At 38.8% G+C, this 19957-nt stretch overlaps 1 protein-coding gene across 1 annotated transcript in view; it reads right to left on the reverse strand.

The window, feature by feature from the left end:
• MICAL3 (microtubule associated monooxygenase, calponin and LIM domain containing 3) overlaps positions 1-19957 on the reverse strand; it is a 188907-nt gene that overhangs the window by 132783 nt on the left and 36167 nt on the right. The window contains exons 4-16 of the mRNA XM_036761225.1: positions 18473-18589; positions 17942-18043; positions 17126-17281; positions 14536-14636; positions 12016-12273; positions 11415-11530; positions 9487-9613; positions 8535-8631; positions 4967-5114; positions 3174-3370; positions 2034-2140; positions 1857-1919; positions 912-1088 (exon numbers count right to left, since the gene is read on the reverse strand). Coding sequence (XP_036617120.1) covers positions 912-1088; positions 1857-1919; positions 2034-2140; positions 3174-3370; positions 4967-5114; positions 8535-8631; positions 9487-9613; positions 11415-11530; positions 12016-12273; positions 14536-14636; positions 17126-17281; positions 17942-18043; positions 18473-18589 — 1766 coding nt within the window. The remainder of the gene's footprint in view (positions 1-911; positions 1089-1856; positions 1920-2033; positions 2141-3173; positions 3371-4966; positions 5115-8534; positions 8632-9486; positions 9614-11414; positions 11531-12015; positions 12274-14535; positions 14637-17125; positions 17282-17941; positions 18044-18472; positions 18590-19957) is intronic.

Consider the following 19957-nt stretch of genomic DNA (forward strand, 5'->3'; position numbering starts at 1 on the left):
CAGGTCATTTTGGAAAAACAAAAACAAAAACAGGAATTCCTTTTCAGATTCTAAAATAACTAGGATGGCTCTCTGGGAGAAGGGGACATAGGGAGAAATACAGGGGAAAATTTAAGTGATGTAAAAATAAAAAGACAAAAATTTATTTAAGAAAAAAGGATTGTAAAAAACTACCACCCTCACATCCCCCAAATCCCTGTGAAGATAGAAGAGATGAGTAATACCTGATAAAGATACCCCTCTTTGTAAGTCAAAACTTTTTCAGGCCTTTTCATAGATTCTTGGGATTGGAAGGGGCTTACTGATTAAATTATGAGACATTTTCCTGGTGTGATAGGAAATACATTGACAGAGTTAGAGTCAACAAGCCTCAGAGCAGTGTTGTACAGCAGAAAGAACACTGGATTTACAGGAAGAAGATCTGGGATCAAATCCTGAAATGTATTATATTCTGGCCAAAATCTAGTCTGCCATGAACTTGAGAAGGGTGGGCTCTTTGGAGAAGGGAATTGGGACATTTAGAGGCAAAACTAATGTAGTCACCCCAAGTCCTCTGGACAGAGAGGATTCACAATGGGCTCAGATTCCTCCTAAATTCTACCCGTTTAGACTTTAGAAGTGGGCAAGGGGAACCCAGCTACATCAGCCAAGGAATGCTAAATACCTCTCCCCTAAGGTCTAACCTCCCCTTGATCACGATCCTTCACTGGGATGTCACCACACTCAGGCAGCATGACCAGCACTGCGGTCTCTGTCTGTAATGTTTGGGGCCCAGAAGGACTTGGCATAACAGGCTCACACAACAGAGCTGCTTCTTCATAATGAAGAAATACAAAATGACCTTTATCCTCCTATACCTCAACCCAAATCCAAGTAAGAGTCTGAGGACAAGACATGATTCTGTGTCCTACCTGTCTCCTTATGCCAGTGGTGGACTGTAGTGGTGCATTCTCCTCAAATTTTGCCAGTAACTGGGTAGCCATGGACTTCACTTTATTCTGGTTACCAATAGCAACGTCAATCCTCCTCTCGGTTAGGGCGCTTACCAGAGTGGGCCTCTCTTCTCTGTAACCTCGAGGTGGTTCCTCCTAAGACAGCAAAACTCAAGAATCAAAACGCTCAATCATAACAGAGCTTTCCCCAAACGTCTTTCCCTATAAGAGAGTTTCAGTTTTTACTTCTGTTGGGACTCAGCAAGTAATGTTCTATCTTCTCTCAGGACTCAGAAAGGGAGAAGGTATAGATTTACTAGTGTTAACAGTGTGCCAGGTGGGAGGATCCCTTTGAAAGAATGAACAAATAAGCATTTATTAAGCACGTAATATATGCTATGCACACTCCTAAATGCTAGATACAAATTGAAAAACTGAGAGTTCCTGCCCTCAAGGAGCTCACACTCTAGGTGGGTCGACAATACACCAAAGAAATTTCAGCTTCAGGGTAGCCAGAAAATGCCAGAAGTTCTAAGGCTTCAGTGGGAGAGGAGACAGCAAGGCCCAAAGATCTTTAGGCTACATAAATGTCAAATGCCAATGCCAGAGGCTTGAAAAGCTTAGAGACAAAGGCAGGAGTGAGGCCTGGGGGGAGACTCTTAGAAGACAATGATAGGACAAATGGCAAATAATTGGTTTCTAAGTCATCTTATTAATGACTTTCCTAAAATAATAATTAAAAACAAACAAACAAAAAACCAAAGAAAAACATTAAGGAGAGAGATGATATGACCACAGAAGTCCACATAAAGGTTAGGATGAATAGGAAAATATGCCCAAATATGACCCACCAAAAGTAGATTTTGGAGAACATAAAAGTAATTCAATTTAGTACGTTCAATAATCTTTCTAGTTGATTCTCACCTCCTCTGACTGACTGGTCTTCCTTCTCTTCCCCACACCATCTAAGTCCTTCTCTTTCTTATCCTGTAACAAAACAGGAAGGGAGAGGGAGAGAAAACATTTATTCTGGTCAACATATTCAGACATTCCCTCACCGTGTGATTAGCTTCCCAACATAAGAAAAAATGTAGTCTTTACCTTGGGAGTACGCTTCCGGGAGATGCTCTGCCCAAGTTTGCTAAGGAAGGAGATGGGGGATTTGGTACTAGCAATCAGGACCGCCTTCTCTTCAGCATCCAAAGTAGCTGTGAGCAGAAACTTGGGTCAGAAGCTTCCACGAGAAGCTCAGAAGTAGTCAGTCTTGATTATGCCTCTTTTTTGATGATCAACCAACAAACACTTATTAGGCATGAGGCACAAATACCCAGTAACCCTCCTCTTTTGAATAACCCCAATTTGTCCCATCTATAGATTGCTTGTACATAGTTGTTTGCACGTAATGCATCTTCCCCATTAGATTGGGAGCTCCTGGAGAGGTGAAACTTGTCTCTGGCCTTTCTTTGTACCCCTAATACAGTTCCAAGCACACAGTAGGCACTTAATAATATTTACTGACTGACAATATAAAGACAAAAAATGAACAGTCCCTCTACTCAAAGAGCTGGTAAAAGAATTACCAGACCACTCAGATTTAGACTGGGAAATAACATTATATTTAAGCAAATATAAGATAAAAAGTAACTTTAGGGAAGATACACAGAGCTGGGTGGGGGGTGGGGGTGGGGAAGGAGCAGTCAGAAATCAGGAAAGATCTCATGTAGGGGCTACAGTCTGATCTCTAATTTGAAGGAAACTAGAAATTGTAAGGGGTGGGAGGACATTCCAGGCAGAGGGACAGTTTGTATGCTGGGACAGAGAATATCCTGCCTGAAGGAGCAGCATGGTTTGGCTGGACCACGGAGCACGTGAAAGGGAGTCATGTAAGGAGTTACCAGCCTATTCAGATTTTCACCAAACACTGATTTTTCTACATGCTTGCCAGCAGTTACAGGAGGACCCAATACATTTTTCAAACTTGGTTTTCAGTTCAATTGCACTAAAATAAGAGTCTGTACAGCTTTTCCTCAGGTTTCCATGAAAAAAAAAATGTTTCCATGACCAAAAAGGCAAACTTCTATTCAATCTCTAACTTCCCTGTTGGAATTTGCTTTTGGTGGTGCAGCTGAAGGATGTGGCTGGAAGGGTGGGGTGGGGGAGGAAGAAATTGAGACAAACAGGAAATGAAGGAATTTTATAGCATTTGCCACTTACAATAGACTTTTGTCCTAGATTCCTTACCACTGGAGGGGATGGAGTCCTTGAACATCTCATAGAACTGGGTCAGGTACATCACCATTGATAGCTTGTCTGGTTCCCCAACTGAAGCCATTTCCTTGCCTGTCATGATGGGAGAGATTCCTAATTCCTTTTCAGCAATATCAAACGCCAGTTGATTGTTCTTCTCTGTGTTATGCTCATCCAAAGAATCAAAATCTCTGGAAAGTGAGGTTAAAAAAATATGAATTTCTTAAAGGAACAAGCAAGGAAATGTCAATCTATTGAATTAGAAGGCAAAAACTTGCATGTTAACTGACACTTCATTTCTTTCCTTTGATTTAAAGAATGTAAAGCATTTTCTAAACAAATCCTTGCTCAAGGATCTATTACAGGGAAGTAGGTGAGGAAAAACTAGAAAACTATTCTTATCTAACTAAATTAATAAGCTCATGGACAAACTTTAACCTTACTATATCTCCTATACTGTCTAGTTTATCTTATAGGCCCTGATGATAAACTAAATAATAATAATCATATGTAGTAGACTAGATTTCTCAAATGGGACTAAAACCTACTTGGTATCCCTCTCTCTGTAATAAGATTTTGTTTTGCTAAGCAAGCTCTGGTAATTCTTAAATCAGCATTACTCCTCCAAGGGAAATTCCACAACCTTCCTTGGAAGATTTTTTTCCATTGCTAAATTTCCTGAGTTTTCCAAAGTATTCAGATGAACATTTCCCCACTGTACTTGAAGCTCCCTGTTGTTCAATCTGAAGAAAAATGAATACAGATTCCTTTGTAAGAGTTCTGGTGCTCACTAAGCAGTCTCTATTGCTATATTAACCTCCAGACCTAAATGGGATTTAAAAAAAATTTATTCCTCTCGTCAACAGATTCCGTCTTTCAAAACACAGAGCCCCAAACTGAGTCAAGTATGTGAATGAGGTCTAAGCAATGCCAAATGACCTCAGTGCCTTTTGTTTTGCCACTAGAAAACAACTAACTCGGCTAGAACCAACCAAGGCAGCATCTGACATTTATACAAGCAAGAGCCTTCCTTCCTTTTTTTCCCCCCACATCTTCCTTATGTTTTCTTCTTGGACACAGTTTTTGCATAGAATTGACTTCTAAGTCCCAAATGTAGTTACCTATCTCTTTATTCAAAACCCACCTCAAACTTCTCATGCCCTTCTTATCCCTCAAACCATTTCATGATAACCACTCATCTTGTCCAAGAAAACTAGAAATTTCTATTATCAGGATATTATGAAAATGTCTTTCTCCATTTTGTATCAGAATGCTTTTTAAATATTCCTAAGCTAGCAATGAAAATAAAACCAAGGGGGAAATTGGCAAAAAGCTATTGCATATTGACTATTATTTAAAAAATAGTATCCTTCGTTTCACTTTCATGTGAATCTATTTTATGGGACTCTGCGTAGGGACTGAAGTAGATATTTATAGCTGTTTAATGGGACTAGAAGATTAAGAAGGAAATAACACCACTGACCAATTATCAGCATTCTTAGTTGTTTCTTCAAGGGTAAAGATAGACTTTTCTATACGTGAAGCAAGTAGGCCCACATGAAAGGGTTTGGGGCTTCTTAACCCTGTGGCTAAACTGAGTTTGTATAGTGCCTTGCAGATAGATGATGCTTAATTATAACTGGCTGCATATGAATTATTGTCATTAAGGTAAACTGCTTTACCCTGCACTTTATCCAACAAAAAGAAAAACATATAGCTAACCACAGGCAGGACACTCTATGACTCCTGGGCAAGAAAAAATACAAATATAGTTTACCACAACTTACATGAGATCAGGGCGGTATCTATGGATAATTGCACAAAGGGCCAGGCCACTTTTCCAGGACATGGTAAGATCTGTCACATTCACTCCAGCATAGCCATCTGTCTGTCTTTGGCACCAGCCGAGCAGTTTGCTGGAACGAGCTACAGACTCTAAAAATACAGAGAAAGTCATAGCAGTCACTGGTCACCTAGTAGTGTAGCTAAGGAATCCTCCAAAAACACTGTACAATATACAAATGCAGTCTGTAAAGAATGTCTGTGGAGAAAGTATAAGAATCATCTGTTCTCAAAGAAGCCGATGGGGAATAATAACCTCAAATGATGACAGAAGGAATGTGGGGGGTAGACCAGAAACCATCATCCTATTTGGACTCTAATTTCAGAAGTCAAAGCTACTTCCCCTCAAACAGAGATAAGAAATAAATGAACTGGTCTGTAGATGGTTTTTTCTTTATTATTATTCTAAACTAAACAAACACAAAAAATGTTCCATTTCTATATACAAATGTAACCCTTATTTCAAAAGCCTCTCCTATGAAGGCTATAAAAATTGTTGCTATCTCTCTAAGAGTAGAGAAGATTGGAAGTATGGTTGTAATTAATATCATATTGAGATGTTTTTCCTAGAGTCAAGGAAAATACATGTGAAATAAAGTTTGATATGTGAGATAAACAATGGAGAAGACAGAGAAACAGGTGAAAAACTTTTTTTTTTTTACATAAGAACTTTCTTAAATGTTAGTTAACAAAGAAACATTGGGAACTGACGTAAAGTGAAGCGAGCAGAGTAACAGCAACAACGTTCGATGAAAAACTATGAATGACTTAGCTATTCTCAGCAATATAATGATCCAAGACAATCCCAAAGGACTAATGAAGCGTACTATCTGCTTTCAGAGAAAAAAAATGATATTGTTTGAATACAGACTGAAGCATGCTATTTTCCAGTTTCTTTCTTTCATTCTTTTTCATTTGAATCTTCTTGTACAAAATGACTGTTACGGAAATGTTTTACATGATTGCACAAGTATAACCTATATTTGATTGCTTACTGTCTCAGGGAGGGGGGAAGGCAGGGAGGGAAGGAGGGATGGAATTTGGAACTCAAAACTTTAAAAAAAATGTCAAAAAATTATTTTAACATGTAATTGGGGTTAATATGTGTACATGCATACATACACACACACATATCATATTGCTGGAAAATTTTTTTTAAAAATAAACATTGGAAAGAAAAATTTTATGAAGTGAGTCTGGAGAGAGAACATTAAGGTGAAGGCTTGAGAGAAACAGAAGAGACTGTGTTTTCCCATCATAGCTGGAGATAAACTGAAGACATAGAGATGGAAGACAGAGATAGTGTGTTACTTTATGAACGTATTATAAACTTCATCTTGTGAAGAGAATTTATGTGTTATCCTCTGCAGACTAGTGCTGAAACATGTTTTCATAACTAAAGTAATCTGTAATTACTGTGAACAATGGAGGTGACTCTGGCTGCGATCATTTTCACTGCTAAACTATTGTAAATAATTATGCTTTTGTTTTACTATTGAATTCACAGTTAAAATATTCCATGTCAAGAAATTTTAATATTTGTTTAATCCTAGGATATTAAGAGATTTCATATTTGGAAAGACATGAGTAACTATTAATGGGAAAAAGAGGTTTCTTCAGTTTATTAAATAATATTTGATTAGCTGGAGGTAGAGGTACCAAGCTGAGAGAGTTAGAGTAGATATTGAAATTTTATTAGTTAATGAAGAAAAATAAAATGTAACTGTTACCCTAGAGCTTAGAATCATAAGATTAAATATCAGATGTATTCAAGTACCTGGAGAGAGGTGACCTATAAGTGAGAAAGACTGACCTCACACTCCATATTAACGCTGCTATGTGTAGAGACAAATCCTACTACCTCATTCCTCAAAAAACAGAAAACAGAAAAGGAAGATTGGATATGTATATCCCATGAATCTCTATTATGTACCTCTTGTCTTTTAAAGCACATATCAAATTTAACACGGTAGTTCCAACACTGGCTCATCTGTATCCCCATGTGAACTTCAATGGGCACTCTCATATTCTGGCATTACTATTACTATTCCTCTCCCTTCATAACCCTATCCAGCAACAAAAAAATAAAAGCCCTTCCTTGTAACAACTAAGTATAATGAAACAAAATGAATTCACACATTATGTTCGAAAAATCTATGTCTCCTCCTATGGACTTCTAGTCCATCATTTCTCTGCCAAGAGGTAGGAATCCTGATTTTATTATTATTCATCTAAAGAGGGGGGAGTGACTGGAACAGGGATAAGGCTGAACCAGCAGTTGGAGAAAGAAGTCCAATGAATGGCTTCTAACTTCTTTCACAGACGTGAATATGGCTATGATATCCCACATAGCTGAATATATACCAGGGATTGTTACAGAACTGATTAGATACAGTTTTTGAGTTAATACCAGAGCATACCTCAATATTTCCTTTGAACCCAGTGAAATAAATAAGGTGATGAGACAGTAGCCGAGTGAGTGGTAGAGGGCTTGGCATGTTTCTCTCAAGTACCTTAGAATTATTGCTAAAAACCAGTTTCTCAACCACAGGGTCTTGAAAAACAGACTTGAGCAGTAAAGAACACTGAAACCAACATCATTGGGAAGTGGTTGCCAAAGGGCATACTTTATACTAGGGCACATTAATTCACTCTTATAAAAAATGAACTCAAAAAAAGAATCACTCTTATTCCCCTCCTGTGCCACTTCCTCAAAAAAAACCCTCAAAACCCCCAAAACCCAAAACAAGGAGCATGAAACATTTTAAAAACACACAGAAAAGAAAAAATTTGGATGAATACAAGCAGGGCCAGGTTGAAATTAGAATGCTAAATCTAATATATACTTAAAATAAGCTATATGTAACATACAATCTTCTTTTTCTGTTCTTCCTTAAATATAGAAATGTTTGTGTTTGTTGTTGTTTGTCAAGTACATAATAATAAAAAAAATACTTAAAGGAAAGATCATTTTCATGCTATCATAGTTTTAACTTTGACGAAATAAGCCTGTTAGATACTATATGTTCACAACCAAAGTCAGTTCAATAACTTAAGGGAAGTCACAAGTATCTTACCCACATACCAATAACATTAATTTTAAGCAAGAAAATTTGCTTTTATTCAGTACTTTTCAAAGTGGAAATGTTATTTTAGACAAAAAATTAGGATCACCTCATCTACCTCTTGTTATTAAAGGGCACATCATGTAATCTCTATTTGGGGTGCCCTTTCCCTCCCTCAAATTTGTGATTTTATTAGGTTAAAGGAGGGTCCAGTGAAGAAACTCCTTTTGCAAATGCAGATCTGCAACTGTACAATTTGTAGTCTAAAAGAGTTGCCTGAGATACAAAGGTTCAGTGACTTGCTCAATGTCATATAGCTAGTATGGGTCAGAGGGAGAGTTGAACCAAGGTTTTCCTGACTCCACTACCAGCTCTCTATCCAACCTACCATGCTAAGTGTACTTAACCTGAATAAATATCACTTGGGGAAACCAATGCTTGAACTTACCATTTCGAGAGAGCTTTGGTGTTACTTGAGAGTTCACCAGGTTCTCCATTTCCAGGTGAACATCTTTCAGTTCTCCTGTGTCATATAAATGAAGCACCTGGAGGAGAATTGGGAGTTAAAAGAAACAATGCCATGCCTCACCAAGAGATCTCAAGTTACTAGCACAATAGGCTGCTTAGGAAGAGACTGAAGAGAGATGCTAAGATCCCACCTCCTAGCATCTACATTCTAATTTTCTCAAGGCTAAAGATGCTGAAGACCAACAATTTTTATTTGAAAAACAAAAACATTAGTTCTTGAGAAGAACAGAGAACAATTCCATAAGCCTTGATGTACTATGCTGCATTTAACTACTACCAGTCAAAATCGACACTCCCTTAGTCACCACACAGAAGAATGATGGTGCAGTTAGGGATACTTCACAAAACAGCCTCCTATCAAGGGACATAAGAGAACCCCTTGCCTTTTGTAGAAAGAGGGGATACCATTCCCTTAACATAAAAGGTAGAGGGAAAAGAAGAGGAGAGACCCCAAAATTTAAACTTTGGGTAAGAGGCAGGTATTTCTGCTTTTGAAAAACCCAGATTCTTGCCTCAAGCATTAATGCTACTACATAGATAATGAGAAACAACAAAGCAGGGGACTAAGTCAGATAGAGCTGCTTTGTAGTCTTGGTGCCACCATCAACAATGCCTTGGTTTCTCCATCTGCCAAATGAAAATTGCATCCACCATTCCCAATCATACAGGAATGTCATGAAGCAGTGGGAGATGCTATAACAAAGCTTTTAGACTCTTAAAAGTATTTTATAAATCCATATCATACATGTTGAAATCACAGGTCCACATAAAGCAAAAGTATTATGTTATAATGAGATAGATCCTTGTGAACAGATGAGCTCAGGACTAGCATAAAACTGAGTCCAGATGATGGCTGACTAAATGGACCTTACCTGGTTTGGCCGCAGGAAGTTGACATTGATATTGGGATACCTGGTAACAGGATCGATGCTGTAACGGCTGAAGTTTTTACTCACATTCTCAGGAGTAGTCTGAGGCAGCAACCTATAAATGCTTTCCCTGCAACATCACATACCAGTATTACTCAAAAGATCTGACATCATATCAGTGAGACCCATTTACTCTTCTAATTGTATGTATGTATATAAGAGGACTGAAGTACATGTCTGAAGGAAGAGCAAAAAATTCCATTCTTGCCTGCTTGCCACACATCGTGTAACATTTCTTGCTTTCCCAACTCACTGAAATGATGACACGGGAAAGAGACTGGCTGTTGGCCAGTGAGAGCCAGCACGGATTCTACTGCTTAGGGCAACAATGAGGTCCTGATTCTAATGATACAAGCAACTAATTAAGTATTTAACCTCTTAATGTTATCACCAAAGAACCAGGTACCATCTGTCAATAATACAGTAGAATTATCATCCTTTAATAGTGATCCACAAGCAGAAATTTCAGGTTGTGATTTGGACTGGGCCACCAGGTTCCTTCCAATTCTAAGATCTCACAAAATAACTTTGTCTTCCTTTCATACTATAGGAGAAAATTAAACCAAAAAAAGGTGTTTTTAAGTGACAAGGTTAGATATCAGAACCCAAGTTAAGTCAATTATTTATTAGGTTCCTGCTATGTACCAGACCCTGTGCTGAGGATAAAAATACAAAGAATGAAATGCTTCTTTACTTCCAATGAGCTTACATTCCAATCAGGGAGACAAGGGCATATATATACAACAAAAATAAAAAGCAAATCCATATTATATGTATACTTAAGTGTGTGTGTGTATGTATGTGTATTTACTTAGCATACTTTGTAAGTGTACACACAAAATAGCTAAAAACAAGATAGTTTGGGAGGGAAGACACTAATAGCTGGGTGGATCAGGAGAAGTTTCCTGCAGATAATGGTGAATGGATTTCATCTCACAGGAAGAGAGGGACTCTATGCAGCAGAGGTCTAGCAGGAGAACGTTCCAGGCATAGGAGACAGCCAGTGCAAAAGCACAGAGATGGAAGATGAAGCTTTATGAGTGAGCAACACAGGGAAGGTCAGTTTGGGGGAAGCTGTAGAGCACGTGTATGTGGGGTGGGGGTGGTAGGTGGTGGCTGAATTGTAGAGTGTGTGGGGGGTGATGATGTCTAGTGAAGCTGGAAAGGTAGGCTGGGGCTATGTTGTATAGGACTTTAAAAGCTAAACAGAGGAGTTTCTTCTCAAGGCCACAGGAAGACACAGGAATTGGTTGAGTAAGGTATTGATGTGGTCAGATCTTGCCTAAGGAAAATTACTTTGGCAGCCTTATGAGAAATGGAGTAGGGTAATGAATGACTTCAGGCTGGGAGACCAATCAGGAAGGTGTTACAATAATCTAGGCAAGAGATAATGAGCAGCTGAAAAAAGGTGGTTAGGTGTGCAAGTAGAGAGAAGGGGTCAGATGTGAGAAATGTTGTAAAGGAAGAAAATGCAAGACTTCAGCAAATGGCAGTGTATGTGGGGTGAGATAAAGCAAGGAGTCAGTAATAATGATGCCAGGCTTACAAACCTGAGATACGGGAAGGACGGTAGTGCCTTTGACAGAAACAAGTTTGAAAGAGGACCAGGGTTTATGGTGAAAGATAATAAATTCAATGTTAGACATGCTGACTTTAAGATAGTCGTGGGAACACCCAGTTTGAAATATCCAAGAAGCAATCGATGAAACAGGACTGAAATCTGGGGGAGAGACTGGGGCTGAATACAGATCTGGGAGTCATCTGTATAGAGGTGACAGTCAAATTCATGGAAGTTAATGAGGTTACCAAGAAAGAAGTAACGAATATCCACATCCTCAGTTTTCAAACACTGGTGAACCCATTTCTATTACCTTTCTGCTAGAACCTCCAGGGGACTAATTCCTAGAGACCAGCTTCGGACCATCCAGGCTGAGTCCATAGCAGCCAGAAAGCCTCGGGCTATTCCAGTTCCCATCGGCCAAAAAGGCTGCATCAAAGATTTTTTGGGGTGAAGGGGGGGTAGGGAAGTGTAGAAAAAGAGAGAGAGTAAAATAAGTTAAAATGGAAAACTGAATGAAAAAACATGACACTCTGCTGGAAGTTTAGCTATAGTAAATATATGATATATAAAAACTCCATTTATATCTCTAATTCTGTCTCATTCTGTAGCATCAGATACATTACTCCGTTAGGAAATATTCCCCTTTCTTCATACTTGGGTAGCTAGGTGGTGCAGTAGATAGAATGCCAGGCCTAGAATCAGGAATACTCCTCTTCCTGAGTTCAAATCTGGCCTTAGACACTTACTAGTTGTGCGACGCTGGGCAAGTCACTCAACCCTGTTTGCCTCAATTTCTTCATCTATAAAATGAGTTGGAGGAGGAAATCGCAAACCACTCCTCTGCCAAGAAAACCCCAAGCAGGGTCATGGAGAGTTGGACATGGCTGAACAGCTACTTCCTTCATACTCACCTCAAGCAGGCTATCCCCAACCAGGGCCACCAATAACTGATGACCATTCTGCTCCCGAACCAGGGCTGCATTCTCTGATGCATACATGCAGGTAAAGTCAAACATGGCCACATCTGGTTGCCCATAATGATTAATGGCAAAGTCCAATGATGGCAGTTGCTGATTGGTAGAGAAGTCGGCTGCTTCCCTGGCATAGCTGAGCAGAGCCTCCTGGTCTACATTCTCCCGAGATAGCAAGAGTTCTGTGTCAGCATAGTCCTGTCTCCAAATAGAGGAGAGGTTCATGGTGGAAGAACTCAGGTAGAGATTTAAAATTTTTAAAAATTGTGATACATGAAAATAATGGAATGTTGCTACATTCTAAGAAGCAATGAAAATGGATAATTCAGATAAGAATGGGAAGACATGGACGGATGCAAACTACAGTGAACAACTAAGAAAACAACACATGCAATGACTATAAAAACAAAATTTCCAGAGTGAATACTGTGTAATTACAATGATCAAGCTTAGCTTCTAAGAAGAGATGAGGAAATGCACCTTCCTCCTTCCTTTCTTTATTTTTGTAGGGGTGGGGAGGAGAATAGAAGGGGGAAGAATGATGAAGGATGTGGAACACACATTGCATATTCTGTCAGACTGAGTTGATGTGTTGGACTGGTTTTTCCCCCCTCTGTATTCTTTGTTATATGAGATGGCTCTCTGGGTAAGGAGGGGGGAAAGACATATAAAAACATGAAGGTGATATAAAAACAGAAGATACCAATAAAAAAAAAAATTAATGGATGTTTCTAATCCTTTCAACTCACAAAAGCTAAACTCTAAAATGGGACTCTGCAATGAAAAAGACCTAAACCACCACCACCAAGTGACCCTTCTAACTCAAATACAGCCTAAAAGAAAGATTTTAAAGTTTCGGTGCTTAAGGTAGGCAGCAACAGTAGCCCAGGAGGTTAGGGAGAAAAAATATGTTGCAAAGAGAAAAAAAAATGTGTTCAACACAATAAATGAAAATTAAATTGTGAAAGGATTGGGAGGAATCCATCTTCAAAGGGGAAAACAATGATGACAGAACAAAGCTTCTGTAAAATGGTGTTACACATTCCTTCCCTTATGATGAAGCTATAGGATCTGAATAGTAGTACTGATATTTCCTATTTTATTGAAGTAGGCCCTACAGGTCCAAAGTACCACTGATAACATTTATTTATAAAACAATAAAAGCCAAAATAGAAACACTCAAGTTTGTCCTGGAAAACTATGTTTACTCACTAATGAGTGAGAGTCTGCAGGAGGGCTTGTCAGGACATACATATGGCATAATTCCTGCTGCCTTCTAGGGAAAGCAATAAAAAGGGAAAATAAATCAGGTCTTGAAATTCTAAAATTGTTCCTACATATTTCTTTTCACCAAATATAGTCTGTCTAAGGCAGGAGATCTGAAATAAGTCTTGGTTCCCAGGTATGACAGTCTGGTGGATACAGATGACAAATGGATAGCACCTCAGTCATTAAAAAAAACGTTCAATTTTTTTGAAGCAACTGTAGGGCGTATACTGCTTATGTCAAACTGCTCTAGTATCTTTCTTTATACCCATTAGGTTGAAGGAAAACTAGGCTAACCCAGGGCCAGATTTAGGGGCAAAAGGGACAGTCATGCTATGTGTTTATGCTTATCATTTCCCAATTTACTTTGTCCTCAGATAAGGGAATAGTAGTATCCCTCAAACTAAACTGAAACGCATCATGTACTTTGACCCCACAAACACAAAGAACTACCTAAAACACACCTGCCTGTTTCTGGTGAGAACAGAAGTCTAGAACAGACCTGTATCAATATTGGGTGTCTCTGGGTAATAACTCTCTCTCTCTCCTCATACAGCAATTAGTGAATCCTTAAGATTCGGAGGCTCCAAGGGAAGATTCCCTTTTGTAGAATTTTGTCCTGGTGCTAAGGTTATTAACAAGAGGGCATCAACTATTCAAGCCAACTGGGACCTGATAATTTGGCATTTCAGATATCATCTTAAGGCAAGGATCATACAATTAATCAGCTGGGCAAGAGGCTGGGATAAAATGGGCTAAAGATAGGAAGATATCCTGGGTAGTTATTCTTGAGGAAGACAGGCCAAATTTGGCTTGAGTTGAATTTACCTGGCCTACGCTCAAGGGTAATCTGAATTAAAAACATATGCAGTAAGTACAGAACAGTACCCACACTTTTAATGAGCCACTTATAGGTCAACAGCTCCTCTGTGCCAAATCTTCTGTACCCCACAACATAGCATTCTCTACTACTTCGAATTAAGTCATCATCCAGCCTCTGAAGTCTCCACGACATTATTAACGCAGCACTAAAAGCTCATTTTTCCAGGTGACAGGGATGGGATTACTTTTTATTTTTCTTGGAAGAATTAAGGGGTTGGGAACTAGAATGATCATATAATTCAGCCCCCAGTGAACATTACTATAAAAGTACTCAGCATAAAAGGAAAATGTTTTAAAAGAAACCCCACTTACGTGCAGTATCACTCCTTTATCTAGTAAACTCTGCTTTTTGGCTGTCATGACAAAGTAGTGTGTGTCATCTTTGTAGTAGACAATGTTTTCCAAATCAATACCTGTGGCCAGAAGACAAATGCATACATTTAACTGTTTTCCCAAACATCATTAACATGACTAAATATGGGCCCACAGAGAACCAAGGAGAAATGTACAGAAAAAGAACAAATCTAACTTTAGTAAAGAGAACTAAGGGAGAAGAAAGATAAAAGAAAGAATGGTTTTGAACTGTATGAAGGTTTTAGATGAAACCAAAGATTTCAGTTCTAAATGGAAAGTATTATCTAGTTAAGAGAACTAAAGACATGTGTGCTAGCTAGATGGCAGGAGAGTAGATTAGATCACCTTTTAGTCCAGATTTAAATGAAGACAGGTGCTAGAGAGAACCAAGCTCACACTAGTGAAGAAAGAAGAAATATCATAGAAAAAAACTGTAGTTTATCTATCTAAAATCAATTTAATCCAACAAATCTTTACTAACTGCCTATTCTGTTCAAAGTACTGTGCTAAATGCTGAAGAACAAAATCCTGACCACCATGGAACTTATAGACTACAGGTGTCAAACATATGGTATGCAACACTCCTGAGTGAGGGCATGAAACTAGAATAAAATGTAATTGGGAAATATTTAGCAAAATAAAAATACAATAAAATATAGGTAAAATTACATTTTTACATTGTCAATGAATAGCCAACAGGGACTCTTAGAGTAGTGGCACCCATTCTAGTTGAGTTTGACACTGATGTTATAGACCATCAATAAATTGATAAGGATTTATTATGCATCTACTCCGTACCAGGCATGGTACTAGGACTCCAAAGCCAAACTAACAAACAAATAAATAATAGTATTAGCTAAAATGTATATAGGACTTTCAGATTTCCAAAATACTTTACATACATTGTTTCACTTGATCCTTATAACCCTAAATAGTCCCTGGTCTTAAATAACCCTGTAACAATTTCCTGGGTGGGGAGAGGTAGAAGACAATACGTATATTACTGAAGTACATACACAAAATAAATACAAGGTAGTTTGAGTGCAGGCAGCAGACTGGAAAGATAGGTAGGGTTTAAAAGCCAAACAAAAGTTTATATTTTAACCTAGAGGCAACTGGGAGCAACTGGAGTTGACATGATGAGATCTGTGCTCCAAAAAAATCACCTAGGAATTTGTGGGATGGATAGATTAGAACAGGAAGAGAATTAAAGCAGGGAGATTAATTAGGTGGCTATTGAAAAAGTCTAGAAAAGAGATCATTAGAGCCTGAACTAAGGTAGTGGCTTTGTGAATAGTGAGAAGGGGACAGATATGAGAGATGTTGTAGTTATAAAAATAGTAAGATTAGACACTGCCTTGATACGTACGGTGAGGAAAAGTGAGGAATTGATGATAATGCCAAGATTGTGAACCTCAGAGACTGGAAGGATGGTGGTTTGTCTCAGCAGAAACAGTGAGGTTCAAAAGGGGAAGGGGGGTGTTTATGGGATAAAGTTAATGAGCTCTGTTTTTCATGTACTGCATTTGGAATGTCCAGGAGCCACCCCATTTGGAACACAAGCAGCTAATGATTCAAGACCAGAGGTCAGTAGAGAGTCATCTGCATAGAGATATTGATGGGAGTTGAGAAGGTCAGCAAGTGAAAGTAAAGAAAGAAAAGCTAGAATACAATACCTACGTGCCTTAGAAAGTTGCAAAACCAAAAGCCAAATAAGGTTCAAGGGAGAAAAGATTATTAATGAGTGTGGAATCAAAGGAGGCTTCCTAGAGAGGGTGGCATTTGAGCTGGGCTTTAGAAGACTGGAATCACAGAAATTCTAAAATGGTTTAAACTCCCTAGTTAATTTTATCAATGAGAAACCCCAGTTCCAGAGCGGACCAGTGACTTACCCTACACCAGACAGCAACTCAGTAGTAGGAGTAAGATCAGAACCTGGGTCTCTTGATTACTTTAGGCCAGAGCCAGAGAACCCAAGCCACATCTATCCTTAAAGTGAGTTTCACTGCCCCAAATGAAAAACCAGAGAATGAGTTTCTGCCAGTATGCCCTGACTTGTAATGAGAGGAAGCTTGGCATCTTGGATGGAATGCTAAACTCAGAGTGAGGATGATACGGGTTCAAATTGTGCCTCAAATATTTACCTGGTCAGTCACTTAAGGTTTCTCAGTTCTAGTTTTTCATTTGCAAAATAGGGATTAGAAGTAACAAGAACATTTAATTCAGAGTGGTTGTGAGGATCAAATTAGTTAATGTATACAAAATATTTTGAAAATCCTGAAGCTACATAAATGGCAATTTTATTCTCATCACCAAGGTTTGGGGTGGGAAGTTATAGGGAGAAGAGAACCTAAAACTTAACCTATCTTAACATAACCTCTTTGCTCTGAAAAGGACAGAGCACTTCTAAACACCTGAAGTGAAATAATAGTAAATAACGTCACATTTAGGAATTTTATTTTTTTATTTTACCTCCCACGTATCTCCACACCTAAACTGGGTTTTGGTATTTCTAACCCTGTCAAAGACCACAACATTTACCACTAACCTGTGGCTTCTCGAAGTTCCTGGAAGAACTTCTGATTGAATATGAAGGCCACACCGCTGATCTCTTCTACTTTGGCTTCTGCTGTGGTATGGCGGTTGATGAAGTTGGCTGTGATGGCGATGGCCAACTTGCCTCGAAATTCTTTCCGACGAAACCCTAGAGAAAAATAGTTTCCCAGAGAAGTCTTATGAGGATGATCAACTTGAATGAGAGAGATGAGACATGATAAGATTAGGGTTTGGGGGGGGGCGGGAAACTCGAAATTGTCTCCCCCTCCTTCCAACTACAAAAGAAGATTGATACTCAGGAGAGCATCCATCATTCAGGACAAGAGCATCCAGAGATGAGATGTTACCTAGTTTATAATTTGATTTTAATCCCAATACTATGACCTGATAGTGTTGCTACTGTTAAGGAGATGAGCAACATAATATCTTCTACTTGGACCTTAAGAGATATTTCTGAATATCTGAGTATACTACAATATTCCAAAGGTATTCCCTGGGTTGCTTGGGGTGGGGGTGGGGGTGGGGAGTGGAGGGTTAGGGAGAGGGAAGGGAAATCTAACAACTGTCATGGGATGTAATCCTTTAAGCTTCAAAGAAGCAGGTACACACAGACACATACACAGACACATGTGTGGGCGTGGCACAAGCAACTAGAAGGTGTAAGGATGAAGTACATCAGACAAGGAACTCTCACGCCATATATAGGCATTTAAAACATTTATGACCATGGCAAGCACCTGAAAAGGCCAAGTATGCCAAGAGTCACCTTTCTACTCCACCCAAGCAAAGGAATATCTATATTTAGTACCTTCTAAGGTGTTCCTCCTGCCATCCCCTCCAATGATCACTTCAAATTCATACTCCGATACAGGGTGTGTTTTGGGGTGTACCTGTGCCCGCCAACCTATTCCTGTGGAGCAAATATAAATGAATGTTGCCTCTCAGCTCTATATCATATAAATAAGGCTACAAAATCCCTATGTAGGGCTATCTTCAAATTTCTGGGTATTCTAGACACAAGGACTATCAAACCAAATATACAATATATAAAACAGCATGGAACAATCATGGCTTACAAATTCTAGGAGAGAAGTCCTTAAGAAGACTCACAAAGGAAGAGATTTGCCACGAGAAATGCAATGTTTACAAAGTCTTAAGCCACCTCACTGCCTACTTTTCAGACCCAAGGATCCCCAGGCAGTACAAAAAGCAGTATACATATGGAATCTAAAATTTCTCACTCTGAAACCAACCTATAATCTTGTACAGCTTTTTCTCTCCCCCTTCTCATCCATTCTTCTACTCTCTGTGGGTCCCCAATAGTTTTGTTCTAACTTACGTTCATTCTCTTGGTCCTCAGGGGGATATACAAGCCCCTGGAATTCCACATTGACATGGATTTCAATGCCAAGAATCAAGGCAACCTTCAAAAGGATTAGCTGGAGCTGCCGGATGCCTATAGGATAAGAACAGGGATGACATAAGAACTGATTTAAGCAAAGCTATACAGAAAAGAGGGTACCACTCAATAACATCTCTCCAAGGCCCTCACCCACCCACCCACTCTTGGCGTTTTCACATTCTCAATGCCTCCATTGTCAAGAAACATTTTCCAAGTCATATCCTGTAGCTGTGTTTCTTTTTAAAAGGGCAAATACAGACGATGGGGGAGATATGTTCCTGTGTCCACCCTCCAAAGGCACTCCCTCTTTTACGGGATGGTTACAGATAGAAAAGCTGTGCTTGTTGGCCCTATCTCCCCCTCCTTCCACAAGTAAAATGTAGAGAAAAACTGGAGACTTGGTTCCTTAGTCTGGGCTACTATCTTGGCATAATGGGAGGAATGCCACACCTGAATAAGGTAAGACAGATAATGTATGTGTTTACATTCACACATAAGCATTAAGGAAGAGAAAACAACTATTATACTCCTATAGAATTACAAAACACTTTTCTTTCAAAAGGCTTATGTATGCATGCATTACCTCATTTATCCTTACAACATTTCTATGAAATAAGGAGGGGCATAATCCAATTCCAAATTTTTCCTAGAGAGGAACCAATAACCCTGTACCTATGGCCTATAAATTAAATCATTTGCTAAAGGTCACACATTCTGATACGTCTGGGATTAAAAGCTGGTTCCCTGTCCAAAGTCTTTCCCAATAGTCTATATAAGGGAAAACTTTAAGAAAGAAAAGTACATAACCAAGAAAAATGCTTATGAGTTTCTTAGAGGACTGGAACTATGTTTTATACTTCTGTTCTCAACTGTGTCTAGCAAAGCTTCTTGCAAAAAGGCAAGACACTGCAAGATTAAAAAGCACTAGACAAGGAGCCAGAAGAACTGGCTATTTGCTGGTCTTAGCTCTGTCGTTATTAGCCATGAGACTCTGAGCAAGTCACTTAATCTGTCTAAACTTCAGTTTCCTGAACTGTAACATGGGATTAGATTCCTTGTCTATTTTGAGAGATTTTTATGACTATCAAATAAAAAAAATGTATATGAATTTAGTGTGTGAAGCATTAACAACTATAAGTTATCAGTAGTAACAATCATTAATTTCGAATTTGACCTTAAATGGCCAGCCTTGCCATGAAGTATAGTTCCAATACCACCACTCTCCATCAGGCTGGAAATAATCTCATTACTTCTCCAAAATAATGCCACCATACACTAATTTTTGCAAAGTGCCTTCCTTTCAAATTTGTTTCCTTATTCTCTCAATATTTGTCCTACCTACTTCTCAGGAATGGCATTTCTATTTTACAGATGAAAAAGGTAAAGTACCAAAGGTCATGCAGACAGTAAATGTCAAAGCTG

The sequence above is a fragment of the Trichosurus vulpecula genome, chromosome 5 (genome assembly GCF_011100635.1).
Source record: "Trichosurus vulpecula isolate mTriVul1 chromosome 5, mTriVul1.pri, whole genome shotgun sequence".
NCBI classification, from domain to species: Eukaryota; Metazoa; Chordata; class Mammalia; order Diprotodontia; family Phalangeridae; genus Trichosurus; species Trichosurus vulpecula.